This window comes from Phocoena phocoena, chromosome 2, assembly GCF_963924675.1.
Source record: "Phocoena phocoena chromosome 2, mPhoPho1.1, whole genome shotgun sequence".
Taxonomy (NCBI): Eukaryota; Metazoa; Chordata; class Mammalia; order Artiodactyla; family Phocoenidae; genus Phocoena; species Phocoena phocoena.
In genome coordinates this window covers 117,021,198-117,038,774 of record NC_089220.1, presented here as the reverse complement: position 1 = coordinate 117,038,774, position 17,577 = coordinate 117,021,198, and the positions used below count along the sequence as shown (strand labels likewise).

The 17,577-nt window shown below is 44.1% G+C and overlaps 1 protein-coding gene across 1 annotated transcript in view; it reads left to right on the top strand.

The window, feature by feature from the left end:
- Positions 1–11,985, top strand: part of PTPN9 (protein tyrosine phosphatase non-receptor type 9) — a 79,028-nt gene extending 67,043 nt beyond the window's left edge. The window contains exons 9-13 of the mRNA XM_065871845.1: positions 2,634–2,700; positions 8,413–8,491; positions 9,702–9,852; positions 10,274–10,481; positions 11,506–11,985. Of these exons, the coding sequence (XP_065727917.1) occupies positions 2,634–2,700; positions 8,413–8,491; positions 9,702–9,852; positions 10,274–10,481; positions 11,506–11,720 (720 nt within the window). The 3' untranslated portion in view covers positions 11,721–11,985. The remainder of the gene's footprint in view (positions 1–2,633; positions 2,701–8,412; positions 8,492–9,701; positions 9,853–10,273; positions 10,482–11,505) is intronic.
- Positions 11,986–17,577: the final 5,592 nt, after the last annotated feature.

Genomic DNA, 17,577 nt, shown 5'->3' with positions numbered 1-17,577 from the left:
GGTGGGCCCTGGATTGAGAAGCCTGGTTGGGGTGAGTGAGACTTTTAGCTTTCTGGGTCTGCTGCAGATGATCCATTAGCTCAGTGAAGGTGTCCAAGTCAGGGTAGAACACTAGTAGTATGAGGTCAATACCAGTTGCTGTGGGAGAAGAACAGAGCAGGAAACTCTTGAATAAATAATTAGTGGGAGGATAAGTTGGTAGACTGACTATCTAATGGACATATATCCAAATAGCATGGGTTTGACCATGAGATGGAGATGTTTTTTTTTTTTTTTTTTTTTTTTTTTTTGGCCGAGCCGTGTAGCTTGCAGGATCTTAGTTCCCCGACCAGGGATTGAACCCGGCCTACGGCAGTGAAAGCACCAAGTCCTAACCACTGGACCGCCAGGGAACTCCCTGGAGATGTTTTCTTAGGGTGGCTGTGTGGTACTGACAGTTCAGACTGTCCTCCAAGTGTTGGAACCCAGTGGAGAAAGGGTTGATGGGGAGTCATTCCCATCTCTCTAGAGTGGAGTGGAGTATGGATTTTCCCTAGTTTGCTGTTGAAACTTTTTTACTTTTGTCCTCCTGTAACCCTCCATATCCTATTTAATTTCCCTGATGGCTAATGATGTAAATAAGACCGAGGACATTGGGAGGTGGGAAAAGGCCCGCAGAAGAGAGTGAGTCAGGAGCTATTCATTGAGACTCTTCTGAATGTGTGTGGCTTTTTGCTTTGTGTTAATTTAGGCAGTAATGGAGCCCGTTTGGCCCATACTGTTGATGGTCCTAGCTTTGAGGTATAGCTTTCTTCCTTCTCCAGTCACACTTTGCCTTTTGTGTGTCACAGCATGGACAGGTGTTCCCGCTTAGGTTGCTTGGCTTGCCTGCCTTTTGGTTTTGGTTCTGAGCTGTAGTGCTACAAGTCCTAATGAACTCCTTTTTTGTAAATAACAGCTTTACTGAGATATAATCCACATACCAAATAGTTCACTCATTAAAAGTGTACAAGTCATTGGTTTTTAATATATTCTCAGAGTCATGCAATTATCACCACAATCAACTTTAGAATATTTTATCACCTAAAGAAGAAACTCGCCTTGGTAGTCACTCCCCATTTCCCCCAAACCCACCTACTTTTTGTCCACTCTTTTTGCCTGTTGTGGACATTTCACATAGATAGAATCATACAATATATGGCCCTTTGTGTCTGGTTTCTCTCAGCGTGTTTTCAAGGTTCATACATGTTGTAGCATGTATCAGTATTTCACTCCTTTTTATTGCTAAATAATATTCCATTGTATGGATATATGCCACATTTTATTTACCCATTCATTAGTTGATAAACAATTGAGTTGTTTCCATTTTTTGGCTATTATGAATGATGCTGCTGTGAATATTTGTTTATGAGGTTTTTTTGTTTACATCTGTGTCTTCATTTCCCTTGGGAGTGGAATTGCTGGGTCATATGGTAGCTCTGTGTTTAACCTTTTGAGGAAGTGCCAGACGGTTTTCCAAAGTGACTACACCATTTTACATTACCACTAGCAGTGTATGAGGGTTCCAGTTTCTCTACATCTTTGCCAATATTTGTTATTATATTTTACCTGTAGCCATTCTAGTGAGTGTGAAGTGGTATCTCAGTGTGGTTTTGATTTGCATTTCTCTGATGACTAATGATGTTGAGCAACTTTTCACGTTGCTCATTGGCCATTTATATATCATCTTGGAAAAATGGCTATTCTGATTCTTTGCCCATTTTAAAACTGAGTTGTCTTTTTACTATTTATTTGTGGGAGTTCTTTATATAGTCTAGATACAAATCCCTTATCAAATGTGTGCATTCTGTGGGTGGTTATTTCACTTTCTTTCTTTTTTAAAAAATTATTTATTTATTTTGGCCGCACTGGGTCTTAGTTGTGACATGTGGGATCTTTAGTTGCTGCATGCATATGGGATCTAGTTCCCTGACCAGGGATTGAACCCAGGCTCCCTGCATTGGGAGCGCAGAGTCTCAGCCACTGGACCACCTGGGAAATCCCCTGTTTTTTCACTTTCTTGATGGTGTCCTTTGAAGCACAAAAGTTTTCAGTTTTAATGTAGTTCAATTTATCTGTTTTTTCTTTTGTTGCTTGTGCTTTTGGTGTCATATCTAAGGAGGCTTTGCCTAAGCCAAGGTCACACATATTTAATCCTATGTTTTCTTCTAAGAGTTTTATAGTTTTAGCTCTTACATTAGGTCTATGATCCATTTGGAGTTAGGTTTTTTGTTTGTTTGTTTTTGTTTTTTGGGGGCTTTTTTTGGCCTCGCTGTGCAGCTTGCAGAATCTTAGTTCCATGACCAGGGAGTGAACACAGACCATAGCAGTGAAGGCACTGAGTCCTAACCACTGGACCGCCAGGGAATTTCCTGGAGTTAGTTTTTGTATATGATGTGAGGAAGGGGTAAGCTTCATTTTTTCTGCATGTGGATATCCACTTGTCCCAGTAACATTTGTGGAAGTGAGGTTTTGAATTGGTCCTTTCACTCCTCACTTTCTGCGTGACAAAAAGAGAAAATTCATACCTTGAGTTTTATTTACTTAGTACATCATTTTCCTACCCAAATGGTATATCCCACACAGCTGCAACGATATTTCCTTTTTATCATTAGACAGATTACATCAATGCCAGTTTCATGGATGGCTACAAACAGAAGAATGCTTACATTGGGACACAAGGTAAGTAGTCTGCCCCTCACAAATTGGTTTTGTGTCATCTACCTGTGATTGTTGGCATCAGATGATAGCATAATTTTTAAAGGAAATGGTAGCTTGAGGTGACGTTGCAGCCACTAGATCCTGGCCTTTCATAAAGATTGAGGGTTATTGAGGAAGGCAGATGAGAGGTGTAGAGTTTCTGTACCAGATGTGCCTGGAAACTCACTGCATAGAGATAAACTAGAGATTTGAACACACAACATTACTACAAGTTTTTGGACTGTGTCTTAGTGTTGCCAGCCCAAGGGAATGGGACATCAGAGTTCACTGGGCAGTGAGATGCTCTTTATGTCAAGTAGGACGTAAAGGAATGGCAATGGAACTTCCCAGAGATTGAGTTCAGTCTATGAATGGGTGTTGCTGGCTTAAGAGGCTTTTGCTGGTCCCTGTACCATCACAGAGCACGCCAGCAGTCTCTGACATGGATAGTCTTTGCTAGGTCTGACAGTGAAGTATTGGGCGCTCTAGGAGGATTTCAGATGGAGCCTCTGTTAATATTCTTGTGGGCCCTAGTACTACTCCTGACCTGTTTTTTGCCATCTCAAGGAGAATACCAGGTTTTCTTCAAAGAGGGTGGTGAGAAATCACAACATAGGAGGACATGACAGGCCATCATATGGAATTAAGGCCCTTTGACCATTGTGGAATATGGCCAGCAAGAGATCTGGCGGATACCTCCTTAACCAAGTGATCACACTTAACATCACCAATAATGGACAAATACATATTATATGCCTCCTGTTGTGGTATAGTGAGAACTACACAACATAACCTGTGTTGTATGTTGCCAGTTTTTTGGGGTTTTTTAAATAAATTTATTTATTTTTTAAAATTTTGGCTGCGTTGGGTCTTTGTTGCTGCATGCAGGCTTTCTCTAGTTGCAGCTAGTGGGGGATACTCTTCGTTGTGGAGCACAGGCTCTACACGCGCGGGCTTTAGTTGTGGCATGTGGGCTCAGTAGCTGTGGCTCGTGGGCTATAGAGCGCAGGCTCCGTAGCTGTGGCGCCCGGGCTTAGTTGCTCCGCAGCATGTGGGATCTTCCCAGACCAGGGCTTGAACCCGTGTCCCCTGCATTAGCAGGCGGATTCTTAACCACTGTGCCACCAGGGAAGTCCTGTTGCCAGTTTTTAAGTCTGAATCTAATAATGAGAGACAAACCTGACAAATCCAGATTGTGGAACATACTAGAGACCTGGGTTAGACTTTTCAAAGTTAATGCCATGGGGGAGAAAAAAAGACAGGGAACTGTTCTGGATTAAAGGAGACTAAAGAGACATTGATAACCAAAGGCAGTGTGTCATCCATACTTGCAAACTCAATTTGGAAAAAAATTTGTTAAGGGCAAACTATTGGGATAGTTGGAGACTGTGTATTAGATAATATTATTGTATTAATGTTTAATTGCTGCATTGTGATAATGGTACTGTTCTACAGGAGAATGTTCTTGTTCTAAATACGTGTTCAAGTATTTAGGAGTGAAATGTCATAATGTCTGAAACTTAAATAGTTCAGTAAAAGAGAAAATATGTGTTGTGTATATATAGAGAAGCAGCCTTTGCAAAACGATAGCCAAAAACGATAGCTTTTGAGCTAAAGAATGTATGAGTACATTGTACCGTTCTTTCAACTTTTTTTTTTTTTTTTTTTTTTTTTTTTATTTTTGGCTGTGTTGGGTCTTCGTTGCTGCGCACGGGCTTTCTCTAGTTGTGGCGAGCGAGGGCTACTCTTCGTGGTGGTGTGCAGGCTTCTCATGGTGGTGGCTTCTCTTGTTGTGGAGCATGGGCTCTAGGCACGCAAGCTTCAGTAGTTGGGGCACGTGGGCTCAGTAGTTGTGGCTCGTGGGCTCTAGAGCGCAGGCTCAGTAGTTGTGGCGCACAGGCTTAGTTGCTCCAAGGCATGTGGGATCTTCCCAGACCAGGGATCGAACCCGTGTCCCTTGCATTGGCAGGCAGATTCTTAACCACTGTGCCACCAGGGAAGCCCCTCAACTTTTTGTAGGTTTCAGATTTTTCAAAATAGAAGTTGAGGGAGAAGAAAAGGGAAAAGGACCTTTGGATTCTTGGTATGTTGTAATTGGTCTGATGGTCACAGATTTATTGTTTGTCCCTTAGGAGGGACTACTCTCTCCAACAAGTCCTTTCAAGACCCTAGGAACAAATAGGAGAACTATCAGGAAAGATTTTGGGCAGGTATAGATTAGGATGTGATCTGCCTGAGAGTAGGACTTTGTTGAGGAGGATGACCGTGGCATGGATGGGCTTATGGAGGGTAAGGACTGACTCTAAGGGTCTCAGAATGCTCCTCTCTCCAGGTTTAGAAGGCAAGGGCACTTCTTAGAGTTGCTAGTTCTGCAGAATCCAGGGATTGAATCCTTTAGGCTGGCTCTGAAGGCCCTGTGCAGGAGAAGAAGCTCATCCAGGAGTATGAGAAAGAGGATTTCTTGAGTTAAACACTGATCATCTTCAGAAGGCATCAGCACTCTGTTAGGACTGGAAAATGGGATCCTGTGATGTTGAGAAGGCTGGTTTGGTTTGTCTGGTTAACCTTCTTGGCTGTGTTCAGTATTCTGATTTTTATTCATAATATTTCTAATAATATCTGTCATTTATTGAAAGTATCTATTATATATTAGATATATAATCACCATCTAATTATTATAGACACTCTGCAAGGAAGGTTTATTAATCCACGAACAAACAAGCCCAAAGAGATTAGGTGACCTTGGGTCACACAGCTAGTAAGTGACACAGACAGGATTGGGCACATGTCTGTTTGATTCAAAAGTCCTTGCAAGCCAGGTTAGTGGATTGTTTCATCCATGTCAGCATAAACTGCTGACTTTATTTCTTCGCAGAAGTCTGCTGTTAAAGAGTCTAACCTGGGAAGTGTAACTTTCCCTTCTAAATCTCTCTTTTATGCCTTTGAGGAAATTATGACCCTTCTCCGTCTAGCCTTGAGTCTAAGTGGTATTATCAGGTGCTCTGATTGGCAACACCAATTTTGCCAGTGGTTTGAATGTGGAAAATAAAGTATATGAGAGCTGCTGTGATGCAGTATAGTGCGATGTGAACACGGCTAAGAGTCAGAGGTGGGGAAAGGGTGTTTTTATTATCTTCTTGACATGCATGCTATGGTAATGCCATGTCCATTGTAGAAAATGAAGATGAAAATCACTCATAACCCAGAGACCCAGAGAAAATGTTAACATTTTGCAGCATCTCCTTCTAAACCTCATTCTGTGCATACAAATAGATATGGACATATAAACTATCTAACAAAATGGGCTTTTCTGTACATTATCTCTTTTTTCTGTTGATGGTTGTCTTGTGGATACCTTTCCATAGCAAAAATACAAATCATATAATATCACCTTTATGGACTGCTTAAATTTGGGGGTATGCCATAATTTAACATCCTCTCTTGTTAGACATTTAGCTTGTTTCCAAGACTTCACATGCCCCTGGCAGTGTCCACTTCTGCAAAGAGGGAATTCTAGTATCATAAAATGTTAGTGCTTCCTAAGAGACTTCAGCAAAAATGGTAGTGCAATTAGCAGATTTCCACGACAAAATCAGCCCTTGGTAGTGCCCTGCTTCCCTGAAAGCAAAGGAGAAAAAAGCACTGGGGAAGTACAAGGAATTATCCTCGGTTGTTACTCACTTGATTGAAAGGGAGTTACTGGCTCACAGGCATCTTCAGCGTTCCTGCTGAGTGCCCAGCCCTGTACAGATTCTAACTCTAAAAGCAGTAGTTGATGACATAGCATAGCCCTTGCCCTCAGCACCATGTTTGCCTGAGATATGATTACTTCTCACAAAGTAAAATGACTGATGTAAGACCATATACATTAAATGGTTAAGATGTTTTGATCCAGATGTGCCATCAAGAGCTGAGATGAGAGGAAGCCCTACAAGGAATGTGGTGTTGGGGCTTCCCTGGTGGCACAGTGGTTAAGAATCCTCCTGCCAATGCAGGGGACACGGGTTTGAGCCCTGGTCCGGGAAGATCCCACATGCCACGGAGCAGCTAAGCCCGTGAGCCACAGCTACTGAGCCCATGCGCCACAACTACTGAAGCCCGCGCGCCTAGAGCCCGTGCCCTGCAACAAGAGAAGCCACCGCAATGAGAAGCCCACGCACCGCAAGGAAGAGTAGCCCCCACGTGCAGCAATGAAGACCCAACTCAGCCACAAATAAATAAATAAATAAATTTTTTAAAAAAAGGAATGTGGTGTTAAGAGAAAGCTTTAAGGAAGAGGCAGCACTTGAAAATGGGTAGAGTGTTGATCATTTTGCAGTGTATAGAAACATCAAAAAACATACAAATCCCTGTATGTTGTACACCAGGAACTAACATAGTGTTGTAGGCCAATTATACTTCGAAAACAAACTCATAGAAAAAGAGATCATATTTATGGTTACCAGGGGTTGGGGAGAGGGGGAAATTGGATGAAGGCAGTCAGAAGGTACAAATTTATTGATATAAGCTGAATAAGTACTAGGGATGTAATGTGCAGTGTGATAAATATGATTAACACTGCTGTGTGTTATACATGAAAGCTGTTAAGAAAGTAGAACCTAAGAGTTCTCATCACAAGGAAAAAAGTTTTTTTTTTTCTTTTAAATTTTGTATTTATATAAGATGATGGATGTTCACTAAACTTATTGTGGTAATCATTTCATGACATAAATAAGTCAAATCATTATGCTCTCTATACCTTAAACTTATACAGTGATGTTTGCCAATTATAGCTCAATAAAACCGGAAGAAAAAAAAAACAGAAAATGGGTAGAAAGTCCAATGGCAATGGAGGTGAGAGAATATGAACAAAGGAATAGAGGCAGAAGTGCGCTTGTGTGTCTATATTGTGATGAAGCAATTTTTTAGAAAGATTAAACTGGCAAGGGTATCCAGAATAGACTGGAAGAAAAATTCCTATTCAGAAAAGTAAACCAAGATGGTACTACAGGAACTCAGACAAAAGATGATATGGTCTTTGTGGCAGTGAATTTCGGCAGGAAGACCAGGATAGGGGCAGAAGGGTAAAAACCAAAAACATTCCAAAGGCAAAAAAAATCTAGGACTTGGTGTCTGTTTCTGGGAGATGAAAGAAATGGGTAAGTCAGAGTTGACTCCAACTTTTTGAGACTGAGTCATTTAAGAATGCCAGTACTGTTAACAGAGTTGAGAAAGTAGAGAGAGAAAGCTAATTTTGAAGGAGGAGACTGAATTGCAAACATGCGGGGTCTGAGGAGATGGATGAGGCGACATGGAAGGGGAATGGTTTAGTAGGCAACTGGTGATTATAAGGCTTAGGTGAGGTGAAAGCAGCTGGAGACATGTGCACAGTTGACACTCTCAGTCTGGATGTGATAGCTGAAGCCCTGTTGGTGAGGCTCTAAGAGGATATGTAGCAATGCTTCTCAAACGGTAGCCTACCTACAGTGTTACCTGGGAATCTTGTTAAAATGCGGATTGTGCATTTCTGATACTCTCCCGTACCATGCTGGTGCTGCTTGCCCAAGGACCACCCTGAATAGCAGGGATATAGTCAAAAAGGCAGGGAGCCAGCGTATGTGCTTTGGAGTTAGTAGTTGGGAAAAAACAGAAGAGCCTAAGAAGGAAAGAAGAGCTTCCCAGGGTCACGTTCCTTGTCTTCTACTTTCATTGTAGGCCCTTTGGAGAATACCTATCGTGATTTCTGGCTCATGGTATGGGAGCAAAAAGTCTTGGTGATTGTCATGACCACCCGGTGAGTTCATCCCTTTTCTACCCATTGCACTTCCCCCCGTCCCCCGTCCCCAAGCATGGGTGATTCTAGAGGGGAGTTTAGCTCTTAGAAACAATGAGGATTAGGAAAGCATGGCAAAGAATTTGAGATGTCTTAGCTTTTTTCTTAGCTGACCCAGAGTTAACAGAGCCAGGGTATGGTGGAGATTGATAGATCTAACTTGTCAAAGCTTTAATCCATGGCTCTGGTGACCCTGTGCCAGTTACAGCCTATCCTGAGGTCCTGGCCTTAACTACCAGAGGAAGCATTGGGAAACATGGAGCGATTTACTTTTAGCCTGCTCCCTGCTTCCAAAGGTCAGCCGTCTTCCTGGCTTCTGAATTACCAGTTCCCCTTAGTTCTCCCTTTCCTTGCTACTTTTGACGATTTTTCTTCTTGTTCATATTTCCACCTGTAGGAGAACTTGAAAAAAAGAGATGTGAAACATAATAGGTCAGGCAGGAAGCTCTTGACGAAAGGAATATTTTTGAAATTTTGGTGTATGTATCTGCCAGAACTTTAGGAATTAATATTTCATGAGTATCATCATTATCATTATGATAATTATAACCCATTTCAGATGAGGAGAAAAAAATTAATGAGAATGTTTGCTCAGGTCCCTTCCTCATGGCACTGTTACAAGCCACCTTTGATTTGGAGTGGAAGAAGTACCACCTTGGAGTACTTTGGAGCCACTGGAAGAGTAGTGAGGTGGACTTTAGGCCTTTACATAAACCTCCTGTTGGCATCCTAGGAACTGTGCCTTTCCCACTCCTCTATCAGCCAAGGGCTCTCACTGGGGAAGAGAATGAACAGTAACTGAGATATAGGGCAGGGAGTTTGACCTGGCCCACCATATTTTCTCTGTCCAGGTGGACTGTCTTTCTTTGTCCACCCAGTGTTTATGCCAGATATGTGAGTAGTACCAAGAGGTATCAGGAAAGGGACCAAATGGATGTAGCTAGTGCTCAATAAATGTCCACTGAATGAGTACATGCAGAAAATTTAGCTGTTGTTACATTTGTTTAGAATGAAGGTTTCCTTTTTCTGCCAAGAAGCAAGGGGATAGATTAGACAGAAGCAATGCAAGAGATGACATTTCTGCCTAAGGGTACAGCAGGTCATGGGTAGAGCAGAGTTATTGCTGTGGAGAAGAAGGATGGAAGGCTTATCTTTCTCTGTGTGTCTTCAGCTTTGAGGAGGGCGGCAGGAGAAAGTGTGGCCAATACTGGCCTTTAGAAAAAGACTCTCGGATCCGATTTGGTTTCCTCACAGTGGCCAATCTAGGCGTGGAGAATATGAACCATTATAAGAAAACAACGCTAGAAATTCACAACACAGAGGTAAATTTTATTTTCTCTCTCTTTTGAAGCTGGGGGAAAACCTTTACTGTAAAGAAAATCTCCAAAGGGAATAGGCAGGATTCCAGGGAGCTTGTAAGTTACTTCCATTCTTCTGGAAACAGGATCAGGATATTCGACTCAGAGCCAGAATAGCCATATTGTCTCAACACAACAGTGGCATTACTTAGGAATGAAACTTTTTATAACGTAAGAAATCTGGATCATATAATATAGGAATTCTGCCCTCTCCAGACATTTAATCTTTCCTTTGCGTTCGTAGAGAAGCAATTGTGGAGAAAGTTGAGGGTGATAGGAACCTTGGTGATAGCAATTCCAGAGGGTTGAGAATCTGGAAAAGCCAAAGGTAGTCAGAGGCAAGGAGAAATGACCTCATTAACTTTTGCTTCTTTTTTCATCCAAGGAACGGCAGAAACGCCACGTGACCCACTTTCAGTTCCTGAGCTGGCCAGATTATGGTGTCCCTTCCTCGGCAGCTTCCCTTATTGATTTCTTGAGAGCCGTCAGGAACCAGCAAAGGCTGGCCGTCAGCAGCATGGGAGCACGCTCCAAAGGGCAGTGCCCTGAGCCACCCATTGTGGTCCATTGCAGTGCAGGCATTGGCAGGACAGGTAATGCACCTGATGCAGCTCTTGGAGCATCCAGAGGCACTAAGGGTGGGGGAGGAATAACAAAGCTCTTAGTTGCCAGAATGTGAGTATTTGATCCATTGGTGGTGAATTACCATGAAAAATTCCTCTTTAATGTCCTTTTAGTATCCCTAGTGTTAGGTGTACTGGCCAGAATATATACTTCACAAGCCAAGTCCTCTAGGGGTTTGATGCTTTATACATCCCATCAGCATGATTATCTTCTGATCTCATCACTGTCACCTGGGTGTCCCAGAGAGCTTCAGCTGGGCTGTTGCTTTCTTCCCATACCCTTCCCTGGGGAGATTTCCACCCTGGACCGTGCTCTCCATTCTGGAACCAGTTAGCAGCTTTTGCCTTAAGCAGATGTACATTGCAGGGACTGTTGGCCTTCTAGTTCAGAGGTCCCTTTGGGAGAAAGGAAGAATAGGTTTGTGATAGGTCTCTGTGGAGAAGTTGTGGATTCTAAAAATTAGGGCCCAAGTGTGGGAGTGCTGTCATTCTATCTGCCTGGGATTGAAGCAAGAAGTCCCTCTGGGGCTTCCCTGGTGGCGCAGTGGTTGAGAGTCCGCCTGCCAATGCAAGGGACACGGGTTCGTGCCCCGGTCCGGGAAGATCCTACATGCCGTGGAGCGGCTGGGCCCGTGAGCCATGGCCGCTGAGCCTGCGCGTCCGGAGCCTGTGCTCCGCAACGGGAGAGGCCACAACAGTGAGAGGCCCACGTACCGCAAAAAAAGAAAAAAAGAAGTCCCTCTGTCACCTTCCCACCTACTCTTCCTGTTACCCCCATATATGTCCTGAGAGACAAGAGGCCTTCTCATTTCTCTGGCCTTCAACACTCCCTGTGACCTCCTCCTTGAGCCCTTTCAGGCCTAAGGCCAACTGGCCTCCTGCCATGAGGCACCTTGCCATTGAATTCATTCATCCAATCCTGCCTGGGTAATTTGGTAGAGGGAGGGAAAGAGGAGAGGTAGATCAGGTATGACCACTTCCTTCCTTCCTTCAGGTACCTTCTGTTCATTGGACATCTGCCTGGCACAGCTGGAGGAGCTTGGCACCCTAAATGTGTTCCAGACGGTGTCCCGCATGAGGACCCAGAGGGCCTTCAGCATCCAGACCCCTGAGCAGTACTATTTCTGCTACAAGGCAATCCTGGAGTTTGCAGAGAGGGAGGGCATGGTGCCCTCCAGCCACAACCTCCTGGCCATGGAGGGTCAGTAACTGTCCCACGAGCCTCCTATCTGCTGCCCAGACTTCCTTAAACTACCCTGGACACCGCTGAGCCTATAGGTTGCCATCAGTTACACTGAAGCCATGGACCAACCTCTTTCTCGTGTCTCCCGGCGCACGCGTGCACGCAAGGCAGCCTTTCCCTTTGGCTAGATAGATGTGGTGACATTGCCACTAGAAAGGGCCAGCAGCAATGTGTTCTTAATTCCTAGCACCTGCTATCGAACTGTGCCTTATTAAAACCAAATTGTGGCTATCGATTTTTGCCAGGGGCCCCGAGGTAAGTGGGGAAGGAACCTCCCTCCCCCCTTTCCCAATGCCATTCTCCTTCTCAAGGTCTCTTTCCATTCCTTCCCTTTGCTAGGATTTCATGGGGAGGTTTGGTGAGCATCCACCTCCTTCCCAGAGAGCTTGACCAAGTTACATATTCTAGAGAACGTCCTGAGTGCCAAGCACGTTTATACCTAGGGCGTGTATTCCAGTCTTTTCTGTCATTCTCTGTGTGTGTGTGTGTGTGTATGTGCACTTACGTGTATGAGTCCATACGTACGTGTGTATATAATATATACTGTATGTGATAATATGGTCGTATTCTATAAATACATATACACAGAGATACTCCTTTGTAGAAGTTCCTGGGGCTTCTTGTTGCAGTTCAGGACTCCTCGCTTTTTGGATCCTACTGTTTATCCTGGACGAGCTGGGGTTGGGGATCATGTTGCCTGTTGTCAGACCGCAGAGTGGTGGAAGAGGACACACACACATCCACTCTCCATGCTCCTGCCACAGGCCCTCATCCTTATATAATGACTTATCTCTCTCCAGGATGCTGCCTGTTGGAGCCAAGAATACTGGTTTGTGGTGACACTGGTTTAATTCAGCATGGATTGCCCTTATCTAATGGTTTTTCCTCCGTTTACTTTGCCGATTTTGGGAATAGACCGCCACTGTGATTCCAGACCCTCTCTCCCCTCTCCCTATCCCTTGGGGATTGGGATCTGGGCAGAGATGAATTCACTGAGCAGCCAGAGCCAAAAGCAATCGGTACGAAGTCTTAGAAGGAGAGAGAGGGAGCCCAGGTGTGAGAGAGAAGAGACTACATACCATGAGACTCCCTCCCTGAGAGAATGAGCTGGGGCCCCTTTTTCTTTTGCTAGAATGTTCTTTTTCTTATGCAGCTTGGCCCTGTCCATTCATATGCCCATTTCTTTCTTGCCTCTAGCCTGCCAGACCCTGGAGCTCAAGCTGGGTGGGTTCTGTGTCAATCAAAAGCTTAACCCCTGTCTGGGTGAAGCAGTCCCCTGCAATCACTGTTTTCCCCCTATTCATTCAACCTGTCCCTGTCTGCTCCTGGCCTACCTAGCCTGATATGCCAGGGATGGAATCAAGACTCCCAGCATTCCACATTCCCAAGAAAATCCCAGGAACCCCTAAAACTTCTTACCCTATCACAGATGAGGTTGGCAGCTGATCAGACCTCGATAATTTTATACTGTAATAAGCTTTTTGAATGTATATATTCTTATTTTTACAATCTTTTCATTTTGTATTTAACGTCAATGGACTGAGTCAGATTCAGAAAATAATTGTAATGTTCATATTCGATATCTTACAGCGATACAGTTTTGTATTTACATATAAATATACCGACATGATCAAATCCTTTTAGCTTCATCAATTTAGTAGCAGTCTGGGGCTGGGAAGGTGAGGAGGGGCTCCAAGAGCTGGTCTGGGAGGGATGGGGAGGCAGGGAGGAACCCAAGGCCTCATAGCCTTTCAGTTCTGAGAGCTGCCCATCTTGCCCAAGGCCATGGCCCAACTCTGGGCAGACAAAGGGAACCAGCACCAGTTGACTGCTTGCCAAGTGCCAATCGCTGTGTTTGGTGCTTCCCCCCTCCATTACCTCATTTAAACCTCACAACAATCCAGTGAGATGTTACTCTCCCTTCCTTCTGTTTCTGTGTAGATGAGAAAGGTAAGGTACAGAGGGTTACAGTGAAGGTAAGGTTTAGCAGGTCCAGCTCTAGAACTGGAGCTCAGGCCGGTCTGCTTACAAAGCTTTGGCCTCTTTACTGCGTTGCTATCTCAAAGATCGAGATAGTGTTTTCTCTTTGGAAATGAGTTTTTTTAATGTTCTATTCAAGGTATAGACGGTTCTTAAGTTCCAGGTAGTTGATCTTGACTAGATCTGTATGTAATAGACAAGAAGGGTTTCTGACAGAGTTGGTGACTGATTCTCCCAGATAGGACCTCCTGGTACAGGTCCTCAAGTCTGCAGGGTACCAGAGGGGTCATTCTCCCAGGGAAACCCCATACATTTGGTTACACTGGTACCTTGGTTGGAAGATCTTGAGTCATTTGCATCTCTCTCTTAGAGTAGAACCAGAAGATTTGTCCACGTAGGACCACTCCCCATGCTCTGTAGCTCTTCCCTGTTGGCCAGTGACACCTGTGCAGTTGGAGCAGTTCTGGCATGGGGTGTTCTTAATAAAAGTGACAGCAGCTGACATTTACTGGTTGCTTAACTCTGTTGCAGGTACTGTTCAAAATGCTTTCTCGGTATTATCTCATTCACCCTCAAACCAAACTTTTGAGGTAGGTATTGACAGAAGAGAAAAACCGAGGCACAGGAGAATTAATTTGCCACAGCAAGAACTCGGACCACCTGACTCAGACCTCTAAGGATCCATCTCCTGATCTTCTAACAAAATATTCTTGAGTTTCCTACCTTAATCAAGAGCGGACGTATAGTGCAAAAATTAAGCCAGACCTTTCTTTGGATGTTCCCTTGGGGACAAGCAAGCATAATAGGTAAACAGAGGTACATGAAATCTGGGAAATCAGAGAGGTTAGGGGTTTGGGGAAGTATGTAGGAAACAAGATTAATGATAAAAGATTTGGAGGAGGTGGCCTTGAACTGTCATTTATTTGAAGAGACTGTAGCCCAACTGCTGTTAAATTCAGAAGTTATGCATGAGTTCTTCATTGCACATCTAAGGATTGGTGAGGTTATCACTTGCAAGGGCTCCATACAAATGCAGTTTCCTGGGTCCTGCCCAATAGGTGGTTGAGTGAGCGGCAGGATGAGCCAGGTTTTTGAACCATTGTTTTAGTCCATGCCCCTGACTCTAAGGAAGGTTAGCAAATTGATGTCTCCTAAATCTGAGAGAAAGAGATTAATAGCTTCCCCCCCACTGCTGTAGTCTGCTTGTAGCCTTTACCCTTGGGAAGATAATTAATACTCAGTGTGCGCCTACCTGTGTTGGGTGTTAAAGGAGATAAAGGGGAAGAGAGAGAAGGAGCCCTGAATCTGTCCAGGAAGTCAAGGCTGTCACATAGGAGATTTGGTGAACAAGAGAACCCACAATGAAATGCTGGATTGCACAGTTGAGAATGTAAGAGGAAGAAAGTGTTCAGGGGAGAGAGAATATTGTGGGTAACTCAGGCTTCTGCTTCTGATTTGAGTATTTTTTCACTTAATTTACTCCCTCTAGGCTTAGTCCCTTCATTCTGCCCATCCCTGTTAGCTAGGATGGGACTCCTGAGGTGAAGGGTACCCTAGCATCCTCAGCCTGGGAGGTTCACCATTGTCAATCTCCATGTCACAGTGTGCAGGTAAATGACAGAATGCGACTGGTTCTTGGGAGGCTGGACTATTTAGCATCATATCTTGAGGAAGATGGGACTCCTGCCCTTATGGTCTTCCCATCTCTAGAGACAACCAGACACATATGGAAACTCTCATAAATCAGACACCTGCAGGTAGGTGGATCAGGAGGTATGGCCAGGTAGAAAAGCCTTCTTAGAGTGACTGAGTTCTTTGGTAGTTTTGAGATCTCACCACTCAACTGAAGCCAGGTCCTAGCTTTTGTAAAAGAATGTGCTCTATTAGATGATCCTACTGCAGGCCCTTCAACTCTGAGGGTCTAGTTCTTTGCTGGATGGTGCAGATGCCTATAGAGGAACTATCAGACCCTTCTCTGGTTGGGTCAGCTCCCACTTGAAATCCCCAGTTTTAGCTTGTTTTCAAAGTCTCCTCTTTCAAGGTGCAGCCACCTCCCTATTCCCTCAGTTCCCTTCGCACTTGGCCCCCAACTTGGTAAGCAGCAAGTCTCCCCTATAATCCCCAGGCCATCCCATAGACCTTTAACGTTTCTACGCTGTTACATGTGGGGCAGACAGAACGACTCAGAGCGGAGGAATGAACTAATCAAGCTACCAGACCTCCCAACCGAGGTCTTAGGTTTGTCTCCAGCCTGGGTTACTACCAAGATTACTACCCCCAGACCATCATTAGCTAACCAAGGACAGGAGCTAAAAGCTCCACCAGTTTGGGAACTATATTTCCCCTTGGGAGATATTCACCCTATAGTTAACCATCACACAAACGGTTGTGAATACAAGTGTTTTGGACTGCACTGCTCTTAACTGACCACAGAGAAGACTGGGTCTTTTCCACAGATAGAAATCTAGCACTCTCAGAAACCTGTTGCAGTGTTTAGCCTTCCTTCACCCCTCACCATAGCTTTCACAAAATCCTTCTTTTTCCTTAAGCTAAATCTGGCGTTCTGCAGTCTTAAATGCTCTCATTTTTTTCTGGCTAAGGCCAACATGGACATAACTAACTAAACCGGAAACCTAGAGTGTTGGTTGGAGATGGGGAGCAGTGATTCCTTTTTGACAACTTAGGGTAATATGTTCCTGACCTGGAAATATGTTCCTGATACAGTTTTTAGGACTAAGATGAAGGTGAAAGTAGGAAAGCAAGACAGTGAGTTGTGTAGAGAAGGTAGTCAAAAAAGGCACAGTGCTGTCTTCCCCACTCTAGGCTCACTTCTTTCTACCCCTCCCCCTGCATCCTAAGCTAATATAGTTATCTTAGCCTCAAGACTGGCCAGATGCACAGCTGAGTCTAGGTCACCCACTTTATCTTGTGAAGTCTGTTTTACCTCCTTGACCTTTAATGAATACCTATTCTGTGGCCAGCAGCCAGTGGACGTATGGAGTATGATGTTCAGAGCAGATGCTAGGCTGGAGATATCAGTTGGGGACTTAGTTTAGATAGAAGCTAGGAGCCTTGGAAGTGGGTGAGAACAAAGACGAATGAAGAGAGCAAGAAGACAGGAGAGACCCTTGGGAGCCACCAATATTTAGGGGAGGATGGAAGAAGAAAAACCTGGGAAAGATTCTGATTAATAGGCAGAGGTAACCAAGGTCAAGACTAGGCTGTGTTCTCACAGACTGGTGAGAGGTGGGGAGTAGCTGGGATGAATGAACAGGATTAATAAATGGAGGTTCACTAGTGATCTTGGGGCAGGGGCTGACAAGGAGGAGGCATGAGTGGGAGGTGAAGGGATAGAGACTGCAGTGCTTGGGGTTCACTTCAACCAAAGCAAGGCCCACCTTTATCTATTACGTGTTAGACCTCTGAATGAGATTTCATTTGAACAAAGGAACCTGCTGCCTTAAAACAAAATCATCAAACAACTGATATGCAGAATAAAACACTTTGAAAGCATAAAGCTGGGTAAACTGGGAACATATTGTTATATCTGTTTTCTAGATTTGGGCTGAAGTGACCTAGAGGGGTAAATAATGCTAGGTGAGAGCAAAACATTTCAAGGCAGTGAATAGCAGTCTTAAAATCCAATAAAAAAATTCCAAGCCTCCACTCACCTAGAAATCAGAAATATGGCATATGTACAACATATAAACCAGTTGGTTGCCAGACAAATGCAGTTTCTAATTTACACAGTGGAATTTTGGGGTTCTTTAAGCCTGTCCTGGTCTCTCAAACTGGAGCACCAGGGACTGCATTTGAAAGACCAGGAGAAGAGAGAGTGTCGAC